The sequence below is a fragment of the Sceloporus occidentalis genome, unplaced genomic scaffold (assembly GCF_023333645.1).
Source record: "Sceloporus occidentalis isolate IW3139 unplaced genomic scaffold, rSceOcc1.0.p SCAF_6, whole genome shotgun sequence".
Taxonomy (NCBI): domain Eukaryota; kingdom Metazoa; phylum Chordata; class Lepidosauria; order Squamata; family Phrynosomatidae; genus Sceloporus; species Sceloporus occidentalis.
This window is the reverse complement of record NW_028316986.1, coordinates 80,960,436-80,980,469: the sequence shown is the minus strand read 5'-3', so window position 1 is coordinate 80,980,469 and position 20,034 is coordinate 80,960,436. Positions and strand designations below refer to the sequence as shown.

At 39.7% G+C, this 20,034-nt stretch overlaps 1 protein-coding gene across 1 annotated transcript in view; it reads left to right on the top strand.

Annotated features, from left to right (window-relative positions):
• ESR1 (estrogen receptor 1) overlaps positions 1 to 20,034 on the top strand; it is a 266,364-nt gene that overhangs the window by 165,448 nt on the left and 80,882 nt on the right. Inside the window, exon 5 of the mRNA XM_089530178.1 lies at positions 4,288 to 4,404. Within this exon, the coding sequence (XP_089386304.1) occupies positions 4,288 to 4,404 (117 nt within the window). The remainder of the gene's footprint in view (positions 1 to 4,287; positions 4,405 to 20,034) is intronic.

Sequence of the window (20,034 nt, the reverse complement as noted above, 5' to 3'; positions counted from 1 at the left end):
CTTAATGTGCAGCTTGGAAGTGAAAACTATATCACAGCGATGCATAAACTGCTGGAGGCAAAGGTTGCATAGGCAGAAGGCTGCTCATGCAACAACTCTTTCTTAACCTCTGCATCCATTTACTCTTTCTAAAATATCTTTCCGGCAGGTGAGGAGAATCTTTTTAAAAGTGAGCACTTTTAAAGGAGGCTGTAGTTACAGGAAGGAATGGCCAATAGTTGAGCAGAGGAGCTCACATGAGTGGAGAGAGAGGGTAGTGGGAGCACTTACTTGTGCAAGCTACATATGTCTGCTTTTTGTCCCAAGTTTATGTACAGGAGGAGCCAGGATTGGAAAGACTCCACCTAAACTTTGGGTGGAGGGGAAGCACAATTATGCTTTGATAATATTTCTCACAACTTTGTCATGGCTGATCATGAGGTTGTATACATTTTGGGAAAGATGGGTTGTGAACCAACCATCCATGGATAATAGGGTTCCCTTTAAGAGACCTTGGGTTGAGGCAATTGGGGACATGTTTAGCTTGGGTGCATATTATTCGAAAACTGAAGTCTGTATGTGGCCACTGCCACGCTGGCTGAGGGACTCAAAAGTTCTAAAGCATGGATGGGAAATGTGTGGGCCTCTAGATCTTACTGGTCTACAACTCCCCACATTTTGCACTGTTGGCTATGCTGGTTAGGTCTTATGATAATTAAGTCCAAGAACAGCTGGATGACTGTATACTGTCCATCACTGCTCTATCAAGTCTCAGTTCACAAATGGTAATTTAGCTTAGTGGCAAAACATTTTACAGTTCATTTCTACCAGCATCTTCAATCATAATTCTTGTACTCGGTTAATGAAGGCTGTGTTGATTAATCTAATTTATTTCAGATTAATTTTGATCTTAGGATACTAACTATTTGAAGAGCTAGTATAGCAATTCATACAGCTTTAGCATGCATGTCACTTGATGTATTGGTGTAAAATCCTTTACTGGGATTTTAATGCGAGTGGAGATATCAAGTGTACTATTTGTAGTACCAGAAATAGTGGGCTAATATGGTTTTCACATGGCTGTGAAACACTATAACATATTGTCTGTCTTAAGATGGATTCTTGAAAACAGTTATTGTCTCATGGGTGATCACAGGAAGATGGTGATGAGTGATTAAGTATGTTTTTTATTCTAGTACAGCTGTTGGTTTGATCACTTGCCAAACACTTAAAACAATTTTGATTTATCAGATGGGGAGAGTGAGACAAGATATTATAGCTGTTTGCCAGACTATTCAGAGACGGGAATCTGCCACATGCAACTGTATCAGTGTTTTGAGGGGTGGGGAATGGTGGGGGGAAGTTATATGTTAGTATCATCTGGAAAAGGAATGTTCCTGTTTTATTATCTGTTTGAAATGGAAAAAGATACACATTGCAAGAACAAAAGAACCATAAAGCTCTTAATGGATCTCCCAGAAATATTATATATCAAAACCTATATATTTATATTTTAAAAACACTGAATTTGGCCTTATTATTGATGTCCCTAAGTTTAAGGTGAATGAATTTTTAAAAAGTCAAGCAGATGTTGAAGCACTCAAAAAGTACTTTTCCAGTCGGGGTCAACAGGCAGATAAAAGACAGATGGTATTCACTGTAAGTAAGCATAAAGTGATGTGTGCTGGGGTAACATTGTCAGAGTCATGTGTTTACTGTTTAGGATTTGAACTGGTTATCATGAACCAGAAAAGTGATCTTGTATTGATCATAAATAACTCAGTTATAATATCAGTGCAGTGTCAGTGTATAGCAGCAATGGAAAAGGGTATTTGACCTGTGGCAATGGGGAAAAATCCATGTTGTTAATGTCGCCTTTCCTTTTCAAAGCCACATTCCTCCTATTTTACTTTTTTTTCATTGCTGTCCCTTACAGTCTTTCTACTAGTATCAACTGAGAGATATTCTGACTTTCATGAATGTGTATGTGCCATTCAATTAATCAATTGACTTATGGCAATCCCATTAAATTTATAAGTTTTGCTTAGGCAAAGAATATTCAGAGGCAGTTTTGTCAGTTCCTTCCTCTGAAATACAGCACCTAGTATTCATTGACAGTCTCCCATCCAAGTGCTAACCAAAATGGCCCAGCTTAGCTTCCAAGATCAGATGGGATCTAGTGCCCTTAGAGTATTTAGGCAAGGTTTGCTGCCTGACATTACATGTAATTTACTGACACATACAGTATCTGGTGTTTTCCATCTAAGTGGCATGACATCTGGACAAATACTATTTTGACTTAATGAAAAGGACAGCCTGTATGAATCCATGCAAAACATACATCATGCAAGCTTTCAAAGCTTCACTGGTTTTTTTCATCAGACAAAGATGTTAAAAATCATACAGGAGAAAAAAAGTGATCATGTTAAGAGTTAGATGTTAAGGGGAATTGTCTCTGCTTGTATTGATATCCCTCTAGAACATTTTAGCAGACAACAGAAATAACATCACTCTTTGTATTTTGCTGCATGGCCAACATGGCTACCCTTGAAGATGTTTCCTGTAAGTGTCCAATTACTCTTATTGGAAGGCAAAAGTACTCTTCTCCTGTTTGTAAATTTGTGTTTTTATTCAAATAGAATGGATTTTCTACTTTCTTGGGACATCAAAACTGCTACCTTTTAAACAACTGGAACTGGAAGTGGATCTTATATGGGAAATAGATTTCATTGAGGCTAAGAAATAGTTCTTTAATACAATCAAATTATGTAAAGCTACCATAACATATTTGATGGTTATAATTAACTATTTTAGAACATATAAACAATAATGTACAGCATACTGACAAATAAATGGATCCAAGAACAAATCAGGCTTGAACTCTCACTAGAAGCCAAAAAGCTTCTACAATGAAATTATACTGAATGATACTGAAATCATCATACTGAGATTACATGAATTATAATGCTTTGTAAAGTTGAAGGCACAGAACCAAAAGAAGATTACATTATATGGAAGGAACTTATAGCTCTGAGACCTGAACAGACAGGTCAAGTGAAGCAGCTTCCAGCCACTTTGGAGACATGGTTTTCAAACAATGCATGCCTCCAAAGTGTCCCAAAGCCTGAAGCCGTGCTCCAGTCCTTTGGACCTGAGCAAAAAGAAGACAGGAAAACCTAGATGCTTGTGGCATGAGTTGGGCCCTGTATCTATGGCCCACTTTTGGAGTGAGCTGTGTGGTCAAGTGGGGTCTCAACCTGCCTGCCACTGGAGAAGACTCGAGCTGCTCTTTCACACCTGTCTGCTTTGGCCCTGACTTTGCAACATCTAAGCAGGGCTGTTAATTACAGGGTCTCTTGGAAGTCTCTCATTCATAGGGTTGTCATAAATGGAAGCAAACTTGGTGGCACATAACAGTGATAAAAATTGATTCTGTAAGAAATCATATATTTAATTCCTATTTGGTTAATATTATATGAGTATACTGTATTTTGTAAATAATTCATCAAGTTTTGGTTCTGAGTACAAGAGTCTCTGTTGCGTTTTGTTCCATGCTAAAACCCAACTACTAAAAGGCAACTATGACGAGGAAAAGAAATAAAATTGGCCGAAATCGTATTGTTATTTTTAACTAAATTAGATCCAATAAATCACCTATATGTTAACATAGTCTAAGCAATTCTATGGGCATAACTGCCTGAGGTCCAAGTGTAATGGTTCTTACTTTCATAAATGAAGGTATATCACAGCTCTTAAATTTGGTACTCATCAAAGTACCAATTGAAAATACATTTATAGCTATCATAAAAAGGAAGAAATGTGCAGTCAATAGCAGCCAAAACAATTTACATCATAATATAAACACATGAGAGCCAGCATGGTGTGATGGTTTGAGCATAGGACTAGGACTCTGGAGATCAGGGTTCGACTCTCCATTTGGCCATTGAAACCTGCTGGGTGACCTTGGGGAAGTCACACTTTCTCTTCCCCAGAAACCCCCATGATTTTAGGATTGCCAAAAGTCAGAAATGACTTTAACACATCATCATCAACAAATTCATGACCGCCAAGCTACCATGTTAATTACCCTGGAATTTGTCCCCGTTTTGGTTTCTATTCCGTATACTTGTTTCCTTTCCATTAAAAACAAAAAACAAAAAACTATCCCAACACATTTGTGCTTAATTCAGCTTTGATTAAACACAGTAAAACTCTCAGTAAAGCATCACATGAGCTTCTGAAAAAATGTCTTAGGGTTTTGATATGCTTTTATGTCATTGTCTTTATGAATTTCATCTGATTTTACAGGTCACAATGACTATATGTGTCCTGCTACTAACCAGTGCACCATTGACAAGAACAGGAGGAAAAGCTGCCAGGCTTGCAGGCTACGTAAATGCTATGAAGTTGGAATGATGAAAGGTGGTATGTACACAATCACAACTTCTGGTTTTTAATATAAATATATTTTAATTGACTTTTCTCCATTGCATAAGCCACAGACCTTAAGGAGGGAAGCAATTATTTTTTTTATGGAGCCCAAGTTTTTAAAGTAAAAAAGAAAAAGCAAAGGAGCATTTTACCTGAAGTCTTTTTTGATTTTTTTTTTTAATTGGTTTTCTGCCAGGGGATTTGTGCTTTTTTGTGACAAGCTATAAAGGAACTGATGTGGAAGAGACTGAAAACCACTTATTAGATGCCCAAGTGCTTTTGACTAAAGGCAGCTTGAAAGGGTCACTGTGATTTGGAAATAAATGTGAAGGAAGGACAATTCACACCATCCTTTGCATTTGAGATGAACTGGTGCTTGTGCCAACTGGTTATCTGGCTTGAATAAAAATTTGGTTTGTGTGTTCAGACAATGAGGATGCCCAGTCACTTGTTCATCTGCAACATGCCTGTTCACAACTGACATGTTGGCCTTTGCAGATTGACTTGCACTGGAAATATGATTAAGCTAAGTATAAAATGTGGATTATACTGAGTAAACATACAGAATGAATTGAATATCTTTTTAAAAATCTCACATTGCTCATTTTCCTGCTTCTCTGTTTGATCACAACAGCACTGACCTATCTAATTTTTTTTATATTGTGTATTAGAATTTCACTAGTGAAGGCCTTGGTCTGACCATATCAAACTAATACCTGCATCCAATCGTATCAATATGCTTACAGGAGTTCTTTTACTTGAACTAGGAGCGGTCCTGTTTCCCCTTCTCCTGCAGCTTTCCACAGAGTTGAAGGTGTTCAGGAGTGGAGCAGGGACAATTTGTTCTGTTAATAGAAGTGTTTCCATCAGTAGATCAATGCCATTGAATCCAGGTTTAAATTTACATAATATAACGGCAGGCAAAGTAGTCTTTATATAAACTTTATTGATTCTGCATTTCAAGTTTGTGAATTAAAGATATTTTTTTATTTTTAAAATGATTTAAAATGTAAGTCTCATTCATTAATTGAAATGGTTCCCAGACTTTTGAGCCTAAAAGCTTTAAATGAACATTTTTAGATCTACTTGTTTTCAAAACTCACCCCTTGTTTAGAAAATTTGTGTAGTCTAAATTCACCAGCTGTTTCTTCTTACTAAGAAGATTTGTTTAAGTCTTTAAAGTTTTATTAATGTTAAAAAATTTATTCCCCACTGTCTTTTTTGTGTATGTAGTTGTTTGAAGGTTTGGGCATACACTTGATCTTGATCTTTTTCTAGTTTTCAGCCATATTATGATCAGAATTTATTGAAAGCCAAACAAGTAAGACAGGAGAAAGCAGAGGATTATTAAAAGAATTCTCAGAAACAAAGATGAATTAATTTTTTAATGCATCAACTGGAATGATTCCAAGAATTCTAATTTGCCTTGCAATTATCTTGTATTGCTACATTATATATAGTATACTAAAAATAGTACTTAGTGAATGATGAAGAGAAGTACTCAAGCTCTAGGAATCTATTTGTGTTGCTTCTGAAGTGACCCTCAGTCATATTTGCTAAACACACTGTTCTGTACGGATGCAAAATTGTACAGGTGGTGGGCACTGATACACTTACCAGTACCTGGGTATTTAAAGAACAGATGAATTGAAAGGGCACTGCCAAATACTTTTCATTTACAAGTCTGTTCATCCTCTGTAAATAAAAACTGAGTGTCCTTGTTGTGTAAATAATCCTCACAATAGTGCCTGTAAACTTTTGCCAGGCCAGAAGTACACGTCTACCAGGGGAAAACGGTAATTTCTCTCACTGTCATAAAAATCCACACAGCTGAATGAGAAACTACATCTGATCATTCTGCTCCTGCTGCTTCTATTATTGCCTTTCCCACCTTGCCTTATCCCCATAGGAGTGAACATCCATTTTGAAAAAATGACAACATTCCAAAGTGAAGCAGTCTTTGTCAAAGGAATTCTCACTCCACTGAAACGAAACAGGACTTGTCTGAAGTAGACCAAAGTAAAGCGAGCTGCCCTGAAAGACTGAACCTTGTTCAAGAATTTAGAGAAAGTGTTTTCATAAGGAAACGGGTTTTTTTCGAGGGGGAGGGGTTGAGAGCCAGTGTAGTGTTGTGGTTTGAGCATTGGAATATGACTCTGGAGAAGAGGGTTCAAATCCCCGCTCGAGCAAAAATTCCCACTGGGTGACCTTGGGTAAGTCACATTCTCTCAGCCTTGGCAATAGCAAACCACCTCTGAAGAAACTTGCCAAGAGAATCCTATGATAGGTTCACCTTAGGGTCACCGAAAAGTCAGAAATTACTTGGAGGCACACAACAATAAGGGTGAGGATAATTGAAACTTGATAGCAGTCGCTCCCAAGATGTTGGGATACAACACCCACCATCAGTGACCAATGGGTTTGATGACCAAGATGATAGAAGTTGTAGTTAAACAAATTCTGATAAACTAATGCCATGTAACATTCTTTAACATCTCCTTGGAATTGCCCCCTCAACTTTTTGAAATTTGATAGACCACATCCCCTCCGAACACAGTAGTATGCCAGGATGTTTGATCTAATTCTGCCAAGAAATAAAATAAATTACAGGATATCCACCTTTTGGTTTCCTTATTATTGATAATGGAGAGATATCTGAAGTGCTACAAAAACTGATGTAAGGTTCTGTCTTCGATCTGAAATGAGGTGGTCTTTGTCAAGTGAAGTTCAGTTCTCCTATTCTTGTTATGACATTGCACATACATAATAGGAAGGTTCAAACCAACCCCCCTCCAATATATTGTAATAATGTTTGGGAAGACTTGTACAGTCCTGTGGGCTAGCCCTGCATTTTTTTAATTAAATCTATATCCGATCATTCTACTCTCACCAAACTATGGCTAGGCACAATAAAATCCAAATAAAAACAAATACAACTAAAACATAGATATGGATTTAAACTAAAATGCATCCCTGCAACCTGCATTTCAGCTGACATGGGGATAGACTGTATCTGTGTAGTTTTCCAAATAAGAGGGACCTGTTCTAATCAGTGTCTTTCCTCACATGGAGAAACTCTACTGATGTACATCAATATGCATAATTTGTATTTGTGGTTTTTTTGTATTCAATGAAACATTTTTAAAAATGCATGCAGAGACACCTTTACCTACGAGTTAAATGCATGGATAGCAAACAATGTGTACCAGAGGGTCATCTGAACTCCATTTGTGCCACTCTAGTTTAGTCACATGGGCAGAGGCATTAACTTAGCCTATTGCTGTGTGTTGGGCAGACAAAGGAAAACAGAGGCTATCATAGATTCTTCAGTCATCATAGCAATCAGTGCCTTCTGTATGTTAAAACAAATTCACCTCACTAATCTCTTGTGGGAGCCAATGTGTTGTAGTGATTTGAGTGCTGGACTCGGAGACCAGGTTCCACTTGGCCACAGAAACCCATTGAGTGACTGTATATCAAGTCCCATTCCCTCATCTTCAGAGAAAGACAATGGCAAACCTCCTCTGAATCAATCGTGCCAAGAAACCAGTGTGATAGGTTTGCTTTAGAGTCACCATAGCCTGAAATAACATGAAAGCACATAACAACAACAGTCTCTTATATAGGGGACTGCAGAAGAAGAAGATAAAAAAAAAATCATCCACCTTTTATTTTTAAAGGTGATACTCCTTGCAATAAAATGCTATTTTGGAAAACTGTCAGTGCCAGAATCCTTCCAGCAGCATGGCCTGTGGCCAAGCTAGCTAGAAAATGCTGGGAAATAATTCTTGGGCATCGGGAGAGGGACATTCATGTTAGGGCCTCTCCAGACCACCCCAAAGGGACAGGCTGGAGGCACCCAGTTTCCCTCCAGAGGGACATAGCAGCAGCCAAACCATGCGGCTTCCCTCTCGACCAAAAAGAACCCAGAAAACCCAGATTATTTTTGGTGCACGGGGAGACATCATCAGTGCGCCATTGGCGCACTGTGACATGCCCATGATGCAAGCGCGGTGCCAGGAGGTGCTAATGCGCCACCGTGCTTGCATTATGTATGCATGCCACATATGGATGGCACCATGTAAAGATGGAGCTGTCCATACGTGTTAGGGTTCTGGAGAGTGCGGATGCTGCATGCTCCGGAACCCTAGAATTGGATCCAGGCTGCCGCAAACCGGTGGTCTGTTGTGGGCTGAAGTCTTCCTTATGTGGGCCGGCCAATGGATAACCCAACTTTTGGGTTACTGTTGGAGCTCAGGTGCTATCGCCCAGGGGAGGCTGCAGAGGTGATCTTGGAGATCAACCACCAGCTGCAGCTGCTCCCATCCTTGGCTATTTCTTCACCTGGTTTGCAGTTCCATTAAGAAATTTATAGGTTTTTTTAAAAAAATAAAATTTATTTCTTACCAAAAAAAAAAAAGGCAGAAAACAATCACAAATACAAACAAAAACAAACTAAAATACAAATCCTTAAAAACCAACTTCAAAGATTCAAGGTCACATGGAATAGTAAAGGGCAACATTACATAAAAACAGAGATACCTTCTTTGTACCAGTTCAATCATCGAAAGGGAATCATATTACAAAGGAAGACCTACTTCTGCTCCAATGTTATTGAGATAAGATATCAGTGGGGACCATCATTCTTCAAAAAGCAGAGGAAGATTCCACCCCCGCAACTTTCTAGATTGATCAGTGAGCTTTCCCATAAACCAAAAATTCCAAAATTGAGACCACCATTCAGTCACATTGACCTTTCCAGTTTTCCAAGCCCTGGCAATTTCAATCCTGGCCAATGCCAGCAAAAATGCAATAATATCTTTATTGTGTAATGTCTTGTTTTCATTAGTAAACAATGAAAGCAATAAAAGTTCTGGAGAAGGGACAATTTATTGATCAGTGATTTCTGAAACTAAGGTGGCCAAAAAGGGCGGTCTGCCTGTGCCTTGTTTTGCTGCGCGAGGAAGCTGCAGCGGACAAAAAGTGGGTTCTTTTTGCGGCCCAATTGTGACACAGCTGTGTGCCAATGGCGCACTTGCGACATCACAATGGTGCCGCGATGTTTGGACGCTAAACATCCGTTGTATCAAAATGGCGGCACCCATCTGTAAGGGCGCCACAATTTTGACACCCTCATCACATGTGAGGGGCAAGGGGTGTCTGGAAGATGGCGCCCCATTGTGCCTATCTGTAGAGCGCCTAAGTTAACTACTGAATGCCAAAATGCAAATACACTTGGACAATCATACCACATGTGCAGGAAGGTACCTCTATTACTACACTCTCTCCAACAGCACGAGGTTGGGTTCTTAGTGATGTGTGCAAGTTGTAGTGGTGAGAGGTACCATCTACGCACAACTTTAAGAGTGGTTTCTTTCAGGGCTATAGAATTAGATTTATATGGGGAAGTGTTCCAGATTTTAAGCCACTCTGAATCTGTTTTTTGAATGTTTAAATCCATCTCCCATCCCACTTTATGAATGAGCCCACCGAAAGTCTTGCATAGCATCCACTTATATATTTTTGCTACTCTGCCTTTAATGCAAGTATCTTTGTTTATACACATGCATTCAAACAGAGTAAGTGAGCAAGGGAGTTGTTTCCTCCTAATGAGATGAGCTAAAAAGGATGCAGTTTGATTCATTTGCATCCAAGAGGGCTCAAAGGGGGAAAGGGCCTTGATCAGACACTCTCTGGACCTGGATCTACCATGTACAAATAGGTCTCTCGCCATAAAATCCCGCTTGCTGTACCATGGATGGAAACAAGTCCATCTATCAGGCTCTGCAAACAGGGGATGAGAAATAAATGGTTGTATTTATGAAGGGCTTGGAGCAAGAATGTGCCTCCACTTTTTCCAGGCCATGAGAGTATGATACAAATATAGATTATTAATTATATGAATTTCCCTCCCCAATGAAGGTGAAAAAAATACACTGAGCTCTGCAAAGGAGGCCAGATCTAGCTCCAAGGCAGCCCAGGAAGGTCTATCTTTTTGGTGGAAATATTGAATGACATTATTGATCTGGAGGCATCAAAATAAAATTCCAATTCAGGCAACCCTAGGCCTCCATTTTTCAAAGTGCCATGCTTAACACTTCTGGAGAACCTGGGTATATTACCTTCAAAAATAAACTGGCTTATCTCTGAGGAGGACGGAGAGGGATGGACTGAAAAAAGAACATAATTTTTGCCAATGCAGCCATCTTAAATAATGCTACCCACCCCAACCTGGAAAGATGAAAGGACTTACAATCATAGTTTCTTTTTCAGCCATTTTGTAAGAGGTTTATAATTGCGGGGCACCATCTGGCACAGGTCCTTTGTTATTAAGACCCCTAGATATCAAAAATCAGATAGGATCAGCTTTAGCTTAGTTTTCTCCTGACACTGCTTTTGTAAATCTTTTGGGGAATTCAAACAGGAAACCTATATATCTGTCAAGGTTTTGCAAAGTATGTTCAAGTGCAACAAAGAGGGCTTGATATTCTTTAAGAACATAAAGAAATTTAATTAATGGCCCTGTTTGAACCTTCTTTCAATTGTCTTGTTTCTTTATTCCTGGGGTGGGTGAGCAATAATATATGTTTAGCTGTACAGGGTATCTCCAAAATAAAAATAGCTGTAGATGAACATGATTATTATTAGCTTTATCCCATTGATTCTAAACATGCTGCATGCAAATACAGTGAGAATGGACTTTACTTTGTTTCCATGAATAGAACAGGCTTTGATGAATAAGGATTTCCATCCCCATCTTTTCTCTGCAGTCCCTTCTGCAAATATATTTTCAGGCAGCTGGGAACCCTTGGGAATACAATGGCATAATGGGAGGAGAGATTTTGGGATACTAGTCTATCCTTCATATGAATGGGAGACCAACCTAGAATTAAATCACATTTAAATCAATGGTACATTCTTTTTTCATTTAATTTATAGAAAAAAAACCTTATACCTCATCCTGTAGAGCTTACATACCACAGAGAGCAGCTAACAGCAGTTAAAATCAGTCATATGATACAATAAAATTCTGAAACAGCAACAATAGAATAAAAATAGGCAGATGCTGCAGATAAAACATTAGATGAAACTCATAAAACTCATATGACCTCATTGTGGTCTTGTTAAGAAATTAATTGATCCATGCTTAAACAGTCATTTTGTCTCACGCATGTGGACCGTGTTTTCTTACTGACAACAACTGGCGACTTGTCATACAAAAGAGGGTTTGTTTGGTGTCTGTAAACAGGGTATCTTTCATTTCCTAAGTGTTTTTGTAAGAGTACATCTTAGCTGAATGACCTCATTAGAAAATGCCAAAGCACTGTTTAGTAGTTCATATTCAAGTTTCTACCTCTACATACTCCCAACATTTAATAATAATAATAATAATAATAATAATATGGTTTATTTATATACCGCTATTCCAAGGATCATAGCGGTGAACAACAATAATACAACAGTTAAAACATCATAAATCACAAATTACAGCAATAATACAACAGTTAAAACATCATAGATCACAAATTACAACCCCCCCTGTACAAACATCATATGCTATAAAACAATTAAGAATACATGAAAACACCCCCATACAAATAGCAGGGGGGAAAAAAAAGTTCCACCTGGTGGTGTGGGGTGTGTGGCAGCGTCCCTCAGGAGGCCGGGGAGCTGGCTTTTCAGGAGGGGCCTCTCTCACTGACCCCTCCCCCCTGGTAAAATGCCGCCGCAGCGGCAAGACAGTCCTCCGCAGTTCTGGGGAGCTTCTTCCCCGGTATAAAACATCTTCATTAGAAAATCACATTTCAGATCACATTGTAATTCTGGGACCTCATTATGTTTGGCAATACATTAATTTAAAATATCACCCTGCTGTTTAGGTTGAATACAACATCACAGTTCATATAGAAATTACTTAATTAATTAATCATTAAAAGTATCTGTTTATCACCGCTCAACCTGTTTTCTATTAGAAACAAATTTAACTGATTTAAAAACAAAACAAAAGTTCTAAAAAGCCACATCACTAATTCTAAAAGTCAACTAAAAATTGGCTTAAGAGTCAAAGGCCACACACAGCTATGTGGTCTTGGCTTCCCAGCCATACTCTCAGTGAGAATGGAGCCAGTCTGATTCCCTTGGGAAGAGGGGCCCACATTTAAGCTGCTGCTAAAGGGAAAACTCTGTCTCATGTATTTTTTTCTTGGGGTGGTAGCGATGCAACCAAACCTCTACTGAGATTCTTGAATTCTCGACAAGTTCATATGAGAGGAGACACCCCAAGTTATTTCAAATCCCCCAAGTTGTTGGATACTCCCAGAATCAAAATCAGCATTGGTTTGGCATCCAGTACACTTGATATACTATAACATTAGCTTCCAAAATAGTAGCCATGTTAATCATTTGCAGCATAAAAAGTAGGAAGGGAAGTGAGGGGAAAAAAGAAAGAAAAAGAAGTGTGACAGCACCTATAGGACTAACTAGTTTGTATATTCACACGAGATCCATGAAAGATCAGGCAAAATAAAAGCCTGTTAGTCTTAAAGTTGTTGCCATGTTTCTTTTTCTCCCCCCCTTTCCATCCTCTTTTTATGTAGTATTAGCATTTGAATAAGTAGTATTTCAGTCTGTTGGATGTTTGGAACACAGCTTTATGCATCTTAGAGATAAAGAAATATACAAAAGTTAAAAACAAGGAAAGTAATTGCCAGAAACCTCTTCGTGATTTATGCGACTCTAACTGGGGTATATGACTGCAAAAGTACTTTTATAGATGTTGCACAGGGAGATTAATCCAAAATGACTTTAACAGATTAGAGAGTTGGGACAAAATTAACAAAATGAACTGCAAATGGAAGAAATTTAAGGTAGTACATTTAGGCAGGGGGAAAAAACCTATGAAAGAATCCTATATAGGATGGGGAACACTTGTGAAAGGGATCAGTTTTGTCCCTCTGGACATCCATGCACCCTATATGTAAGTACCCTGGTGAACTGTTATGATCCAGCAGCTCCAAATAAGATCCCAACCAATATATAATACAAAGAACATTTTGCGCTATAGGGATAATAAATTGGCCTATGGCTGATATTTTACAAGCTGTTACAAAAGCTTTCAACTTTCACACACCTTTTTATTTGGTATGCTAATTTTGCAATCTTTCACATATGTGAATCTGCCACTAATACATGCAGTATTAAGGCAAGTAGTGCTGTCACCAAAGTGTTTGATGTGATTAAACAGACATTAAAGCAAAAGTCTGTGTAGTAGTTGCAATGGAAGAATTGTTTTGTATTATCGCATAGCTGGTCCATGTGTTTAAAATGGCCTTTGGGAGCATGGCAGTGGTAACTCTTTGCTGATTGTGGTTGTAAATTATAGATGTATAAAAAATAGTAAGCTGGTGTCCTTATTCCTCACAGCACACCCAACAAAACTGCTTTCACATAAAGCCCTTTGTGAATAGATACTTTGTGTTAGAACATTATTACTCTCTTTCATTATGTTATTGCATTGGGTTTTTTCCTGTCTCATCATCGCATCCTTGGTTGTGACTGACGTAGTTAAGGAAACATGTGATGTGATTACTTCAAGCCATATATTAAGTTTTGCTTCATGTTAATGCAAGGGCAGAACTTGACACAGGAATACCCTTATTTGGTGGCAACACTATATTTTTAAATGACATATAATTCTTTCTTGGGAAGAACTTGCCATTGTTTCTGTATGCACACACACAACTCTAGCAGGTTTTGCCATTCTGCACACAATTGTACTTTCCTCACCTGAGCAGACACATACATGCAAGTAGGTGCATTTGTTCTTCTTTTCTCCACTGATAAAACAAGAGTGCATAAATTTAGGACAGGGGTGTGCTGCATGTGACTATTGTTCTTGTATTGCAACATCCAGCATTTCTAACTATAACCCACTTTGGCTGAGAAACAGCATAACAATACTATCAGTGTCCCACATTTGTGGCTTTCACGTTTGAGGATTTGATTATTCATGGATTTGAGTTATAGGTCCTCTCTATGAATCTCTTAGGCGGGTTACAGACCGCCCATTTGGGGCGGGCTGTACCCGCCCCTTTCCCCGGTGTATCGGGGACTCAGTGGCTAGAACGGCAGCTGCTGAGGCCCCGACCCGCCGCTTTTCAGGCTGCGGGGAAGCGGCAAAACGCCGCTTCCCCGCAGCCTGAAAAGGGGTGTCCCTGGGGCTTCAAGCCCCAAGGACACCCCGCAGCAGCGGGGAGGAGGAGAAAGGGGCCGCTTGGCCCCTTCCTGGTTTGGTCCGCTGGGCGCAGCCGTCTGAAGGCTGCGCCCAGCGGACCAAACCAGGAAGGAGCTTCCTGCTCTGCGCTAAGGTTGCACTAGGCGCCCTGGCACAGAGCGAGGACGTCACTTCCATGCTGCCTCATATAGAGGAGGCGTGGCCGTGATGCCCTCAAGGCGGCGGCCGTGTGGAACGGCTGCCGCCATTTTGTGCGTGCGGAGCACGCACTAGGGTTAGGGGGTGCAGAAGCACCGCCCCTTTCTAACCCTAGTGCACGCTCCGCACGCACAAAACGCCCCGTTTGTAACGGGCCTTAGTCTCCCAAGGCAACTCTGCTGAAGGTTGACCACTGAGGTACAGTGGAGCACCTAGGTCCTCTAGTGCAATTGCATAGTGAACTTCCAGTAGATATTGACCATAAGAGGACTTTGGAGTTTCTTAGAGATTTTCTCTCAGGTTAAAAAAATAGTATTTTTTTATTTGTGGTTTCCCCACTTTCACAGGGATCCTGCGCCCCTAACTCCAATGGATGTGGAGGACCCACTGTAATTCTATTTAGCACACACAGTTAATGGAAAGAATAATTTTAAAAGCTTAAATAACTTTGAAATCCTCTATATGCAAAACAGTAAATTTTGTGTAATTTTGTAAACTATTCTATTCAGTACCAGTCATGTCAAACACGGTCATATTTACTGAGTACAGATATATTTTAAAGAAATAAAAAAAATGACTAGTCTACCTGATGTTTTAGACAGTATAGAAAATGTGGTGGTTTGGGGAAACAGATTTCTAGGAAAACAAAGAAATATCCACTGGAACCTCAGTAAGAGCATACTGCCTAAAGCACAAATACAGAGAGAAGCAACAGCAAAATATGGATCAATGCACAAAACAGAGCTGGGAGGAAAGACAATTTAAGACTGTGTTTTTGAAAATCAGTTCCATTAGTTCTTTTCTCCTTTGTACATCTCTTTGGATGCTTGGGAAATTGAAAAGTGACTCATACACTTAGCAAAAGTGTCACATTCACATGATTGTGCTAACCAGACTGGTTTGAGATCAAATTGCAAGTGAGTGATTTTTCTAGAAGACTTGAAGTTGACAGTTCTTATGTCCTTTTTCAAACTTACTTACCTATGTAGCATATACTAAGGCTAGGAAAAAGCCACATTGTTGCTATTTAAAACAACAACAACAACAACAACAACCTTGAGTCAGTACTTGTATTCCGCAAGAGTTTCTAACACCACCTAGACTGGTCTAAATCCAATCCAGATAAGTGTGTGCAAAGCCGATCTGTGACTGCAAATTTGCCAAAACATGTGAGTAATCTGCAGTTTGATTTTAAATTGGTGCTTGCAGATTGTACAACAGATTGTGAATTTTGACTCCTATGGGAAGTTTGATAATAGGTGTTTTGGGAGCAAAAGTACAGGCAAACTCTATTTTTCTTTTAGCCTCATATGATAGAATCATAGAATCATAGAGTTGGAAGAGACCGCACAGGCCATCCAGTCCAGCCCCCTGCCATGCAGGAAATCCAATCAAAGCATCCCCAACAGATGGCCATCCAGCCTCTGCTTAAAGACCTCCAAGGAAGGAGACTCCACTACACTCCGAGGGAGTGTGTTCCACTGTCGAACAGCCCTTACTGTCAGAAAGTTCTTCCTAGTGTTGAGGTGGAATCTCTTTTCCTGTAGCTTGCATCCATTGTTCCGGGTCCTGTTCTCTGGAGCAGCAGGAAACAAGCTTGCTCCCTCCTCAATATGATATCCATTCAAATATTTAAACAGGGCAATCATATCACCTCTTAACCTTCTTTTCTCCAGGCTAAACATCCCCAGCTCCCTGAGTCGTTCTTCATAGGGCAATGTTTGCAGACCCTTCACCATTTTAGTCGCCCTCCTTTGGACACGCTCCAGTTTCTCAATGTCCTTTTTGAATTGTGGTGCCCAGAACTGGACACAATATTCCAGGTGGGGCCTGACCAGAGCAGAATACAGTGGCACTATTACTTCTCTTGATCTAGACACTATACTTTTATTGATGCAGCCTAAAATTGCATTGGCCTTTTTAGCTGCCGCATCGCACTGTTGACTCATGTTCAACTTGTGGTCTACTTGGACTCCCAGATCCCTTTCACATGTAGATTCATTCAGCCATGTGTCCCCCATCCTATATCTGTGCATTTCATTTTTCTGCCCTAAGTGCAGTACCTTACATTTCTCTGTGTTGAATTTCATTTTGTTAGCTTTGGCCCAGCTTTCTAGTCTATTCAGATCATTTTGACTGTTGATCCTGTCCTCTGGAGTATTAGCTATTCCTCCTAATTTGGTGTCATCTGCAAATTTGATAAGTATGCTCCCAATTCTGTCATCCAGGTCATTGATAAAGATGTTGAATAACGCTGGGCCCAGGACAGAGCCCTGTGGGACCCCACTGGTCACTTCTCTCCAGGCTGAAAAAGAGCCATTGTCGAGCACCCTTTGGGTTCGGCCGGTCAACCAATTACAGCTCCATGTAACAGTTACTTTGTCCAGCCCACATTTTACAAGCTTGTTTGCAAGAATGTCATGGGAAACCTTGTCAAAGGCCTTACTGAAATCAAGATATACTATATCCACAGCATTCCCTTCATCTACCAAGCTGGTAATTTTATCAAAGAAAGAGATCAGATTTGTCTGGCATGACTTGTTTCTCTGAAACCCATGTTGACTTTTTGTGATTATGGCATTGCCTTCTAGATGTTCAGAGACTCTCTGTTTAATGATCTGCTCCAGAATCTTTCCTGGTATTGATGTCAGACTAACTGGACGATAATTGTTGGGATCCTCTTTTTTCCCCTTTTTGAAGATGGGGACAATGTTTGCCTTCCTCCAGTCTGCTGGGATTTCTCCTGTTTTCCAGGAGTTTTCAAATATGATTGCCAATGGATCCGATATTACATTTGCCAGTTCTTTTAATACCCTTGGATGTAGTTCATCTGGTCCTGGAGACTTAAATTCATTTAGATTAACAAGGTATTCCTCTACTATCTCTTTATTTATTCTGTGCTGAAATTCCCCTATTCTGTCCTCTGCTCCATTATCCGCAGGTTGAGCACCTTTTGCCTTTTCTGAGAAGACTGAGGCAAAGAAGGTGTTGAGTAATTTTGCCTTTTCTCTGTCCCCTGTTAACATTTTGCCATCTTCTCCACACAGTGGCCCTACCATTTCCTCCTTCTTCCTTTTGCTGCGGACATATCCAAAAATCTCTTTTTATTCCTTTTAACCTCTCTAGCAAGCCTGAGCTCATGCTGCGCTTTAGCTTTTCTGACTTTACCCCTACACATGCCTGCTATTTCTTTGAATTCCTTTTTTGTGATTTCCCCCTTTTTCCATTTCTTGTACATGTTCCGTTTCAAACTTAGCTCAGTTGAAAGTTCCTTAGTCATCCATCCTGGTTTCTTGAGACACCTCCCATTTTTCTTTCTCACTGGAACTGTTTGAGATTGTGCCTTCAGTATCTCTCTTTTGAGAAACTCCCATCTGTCCTGAACTCCCTTCCCTTTTAGTATTTCTGACCACAGGATCACCCTCAATACTTCTCTAAGTTTACTGAAATCCTCTCTCCTAAAGTCTAGAATGCATGTTTGACTATGCCTGGCTTCTCCTTTCCACTGTATTACAAACTCCTGGAGAACATGGTCACTTCCACCTAATGATGCCACCACTTGCACCCCATTAACCAAGTCATCCTTGTTGGTTAGGATCAGATCCAAAATAGCTGACCCCCTTGCTGCCTCTTCCATCTTTTGGACAATGAAACTGTCTTCCAGGCAAGTGAGGAATTTGCTAGACCTTGAGGATTTTGCTGAGTTTGACTTCCAGCAAATATCAGGATAGTTGAAGTTGCCCATCACTACTACACCTCTCTTTTCTGAGTTAAGTATTCCTTCTAGTCTTGTATCTTTCTTCCAAAGCAGGCCATTTGGAACTAAAATTTGACTTCAAAATATATAGAATAACTGCAATCTATTTAATTTTAAACAGTGTTGACTTAAGGCAATGTTGCTTCATTTCACTGTATAGAATTCTGTCTGAATGGGGCAGGGACACTGGATTTTTGTCCACCCATCCCTTTATTTATAACCTGTCTATCTCCCAGACTGGGACACAAGGTAGCTCACAGAAGACAGAAAATTAAAATGAAATCACATATAGTTTAAAACATACACCAGCTGAGGTTAAGACAGTATTGAGCCATCTCAGCCTCCCTAGGGATAGACTTCCAAAATCTGGGAGCAGCTACAGAGAAGGCCCTCTTTCATGTTTACACAAAATATACCTGTTAAGGCAGTGGGGTAGAGAAAAGTGCCTCCCCTCAAGATTTTAGAGCTCACATCGGAACATAATTGTGTTTTTTGACATAGTCATGCATATATATATATATATATATATATATATATATATATTCATTTTATTAAATATATTAGTGCTATTACATGGTTGGTCTATTATTGCCTTATGAGGCGCAGTTGATGAGATTCTTCACATATTGCCTAATTTTTTTCTGCTTGAAATCCCAATATCTCCCCTTTTTCAGTCTCTCCTCTACAAGATGTCCCTGTCATTGGTCACTGGGAGATTGTCCCAGAGGTCTCCCAAGTCTTCTATGATCATGGGAATTATTTTCCATTTCCAGGAGTAAAGGTAGCAGAGAACAACTCTGTTGAAGGTATAGAATCATAGAATCATAGAGCTGGAAGAGACCACAAGGGCCATGCAGTCCAACCCCTGTCATGCCGAAGACACAATCAAAGCATCCCCAACAGACTGCAGAATCCCATAACTAGCATGACTCGTGTTTGAGGTTCCAGTGATATTCTGTTTCCTAGTTAACACATTGTACTTTGCTTTGGTAGTCAGAAAGCCATACCGAGCAGCCTTATCATATAGAACAGAACCATGCAGACTCCACAACATGACTGCACATCATGGTGACTGTAAGTGAATTCAGATGACCAATGTAGCAAGTGATTAATGTGTGTGGGGAAGCCTTGCTGATTGAAATTGTATCTAAATTTATCACACATCAACATATGTGTCAAGACAAAATACATACACAAACACACACAGAGACATCATATGTTTGTTAGTAGACAGAATTGAACAAATCCATGGTAGAACACATCTCCATTTGGAAAGTTGGTTGGCTGTACAGGCCCAGTCATTTATTAAAATCTTCACCAAATGACACCACCGCCCCTAAAAAACAAAACAAAAAGTGCTAGTCCATTAAAAGAATGCCCACCTAACCATATTTTACTACAGATGATAAACTGAAACAACTGCACACATCTGTAT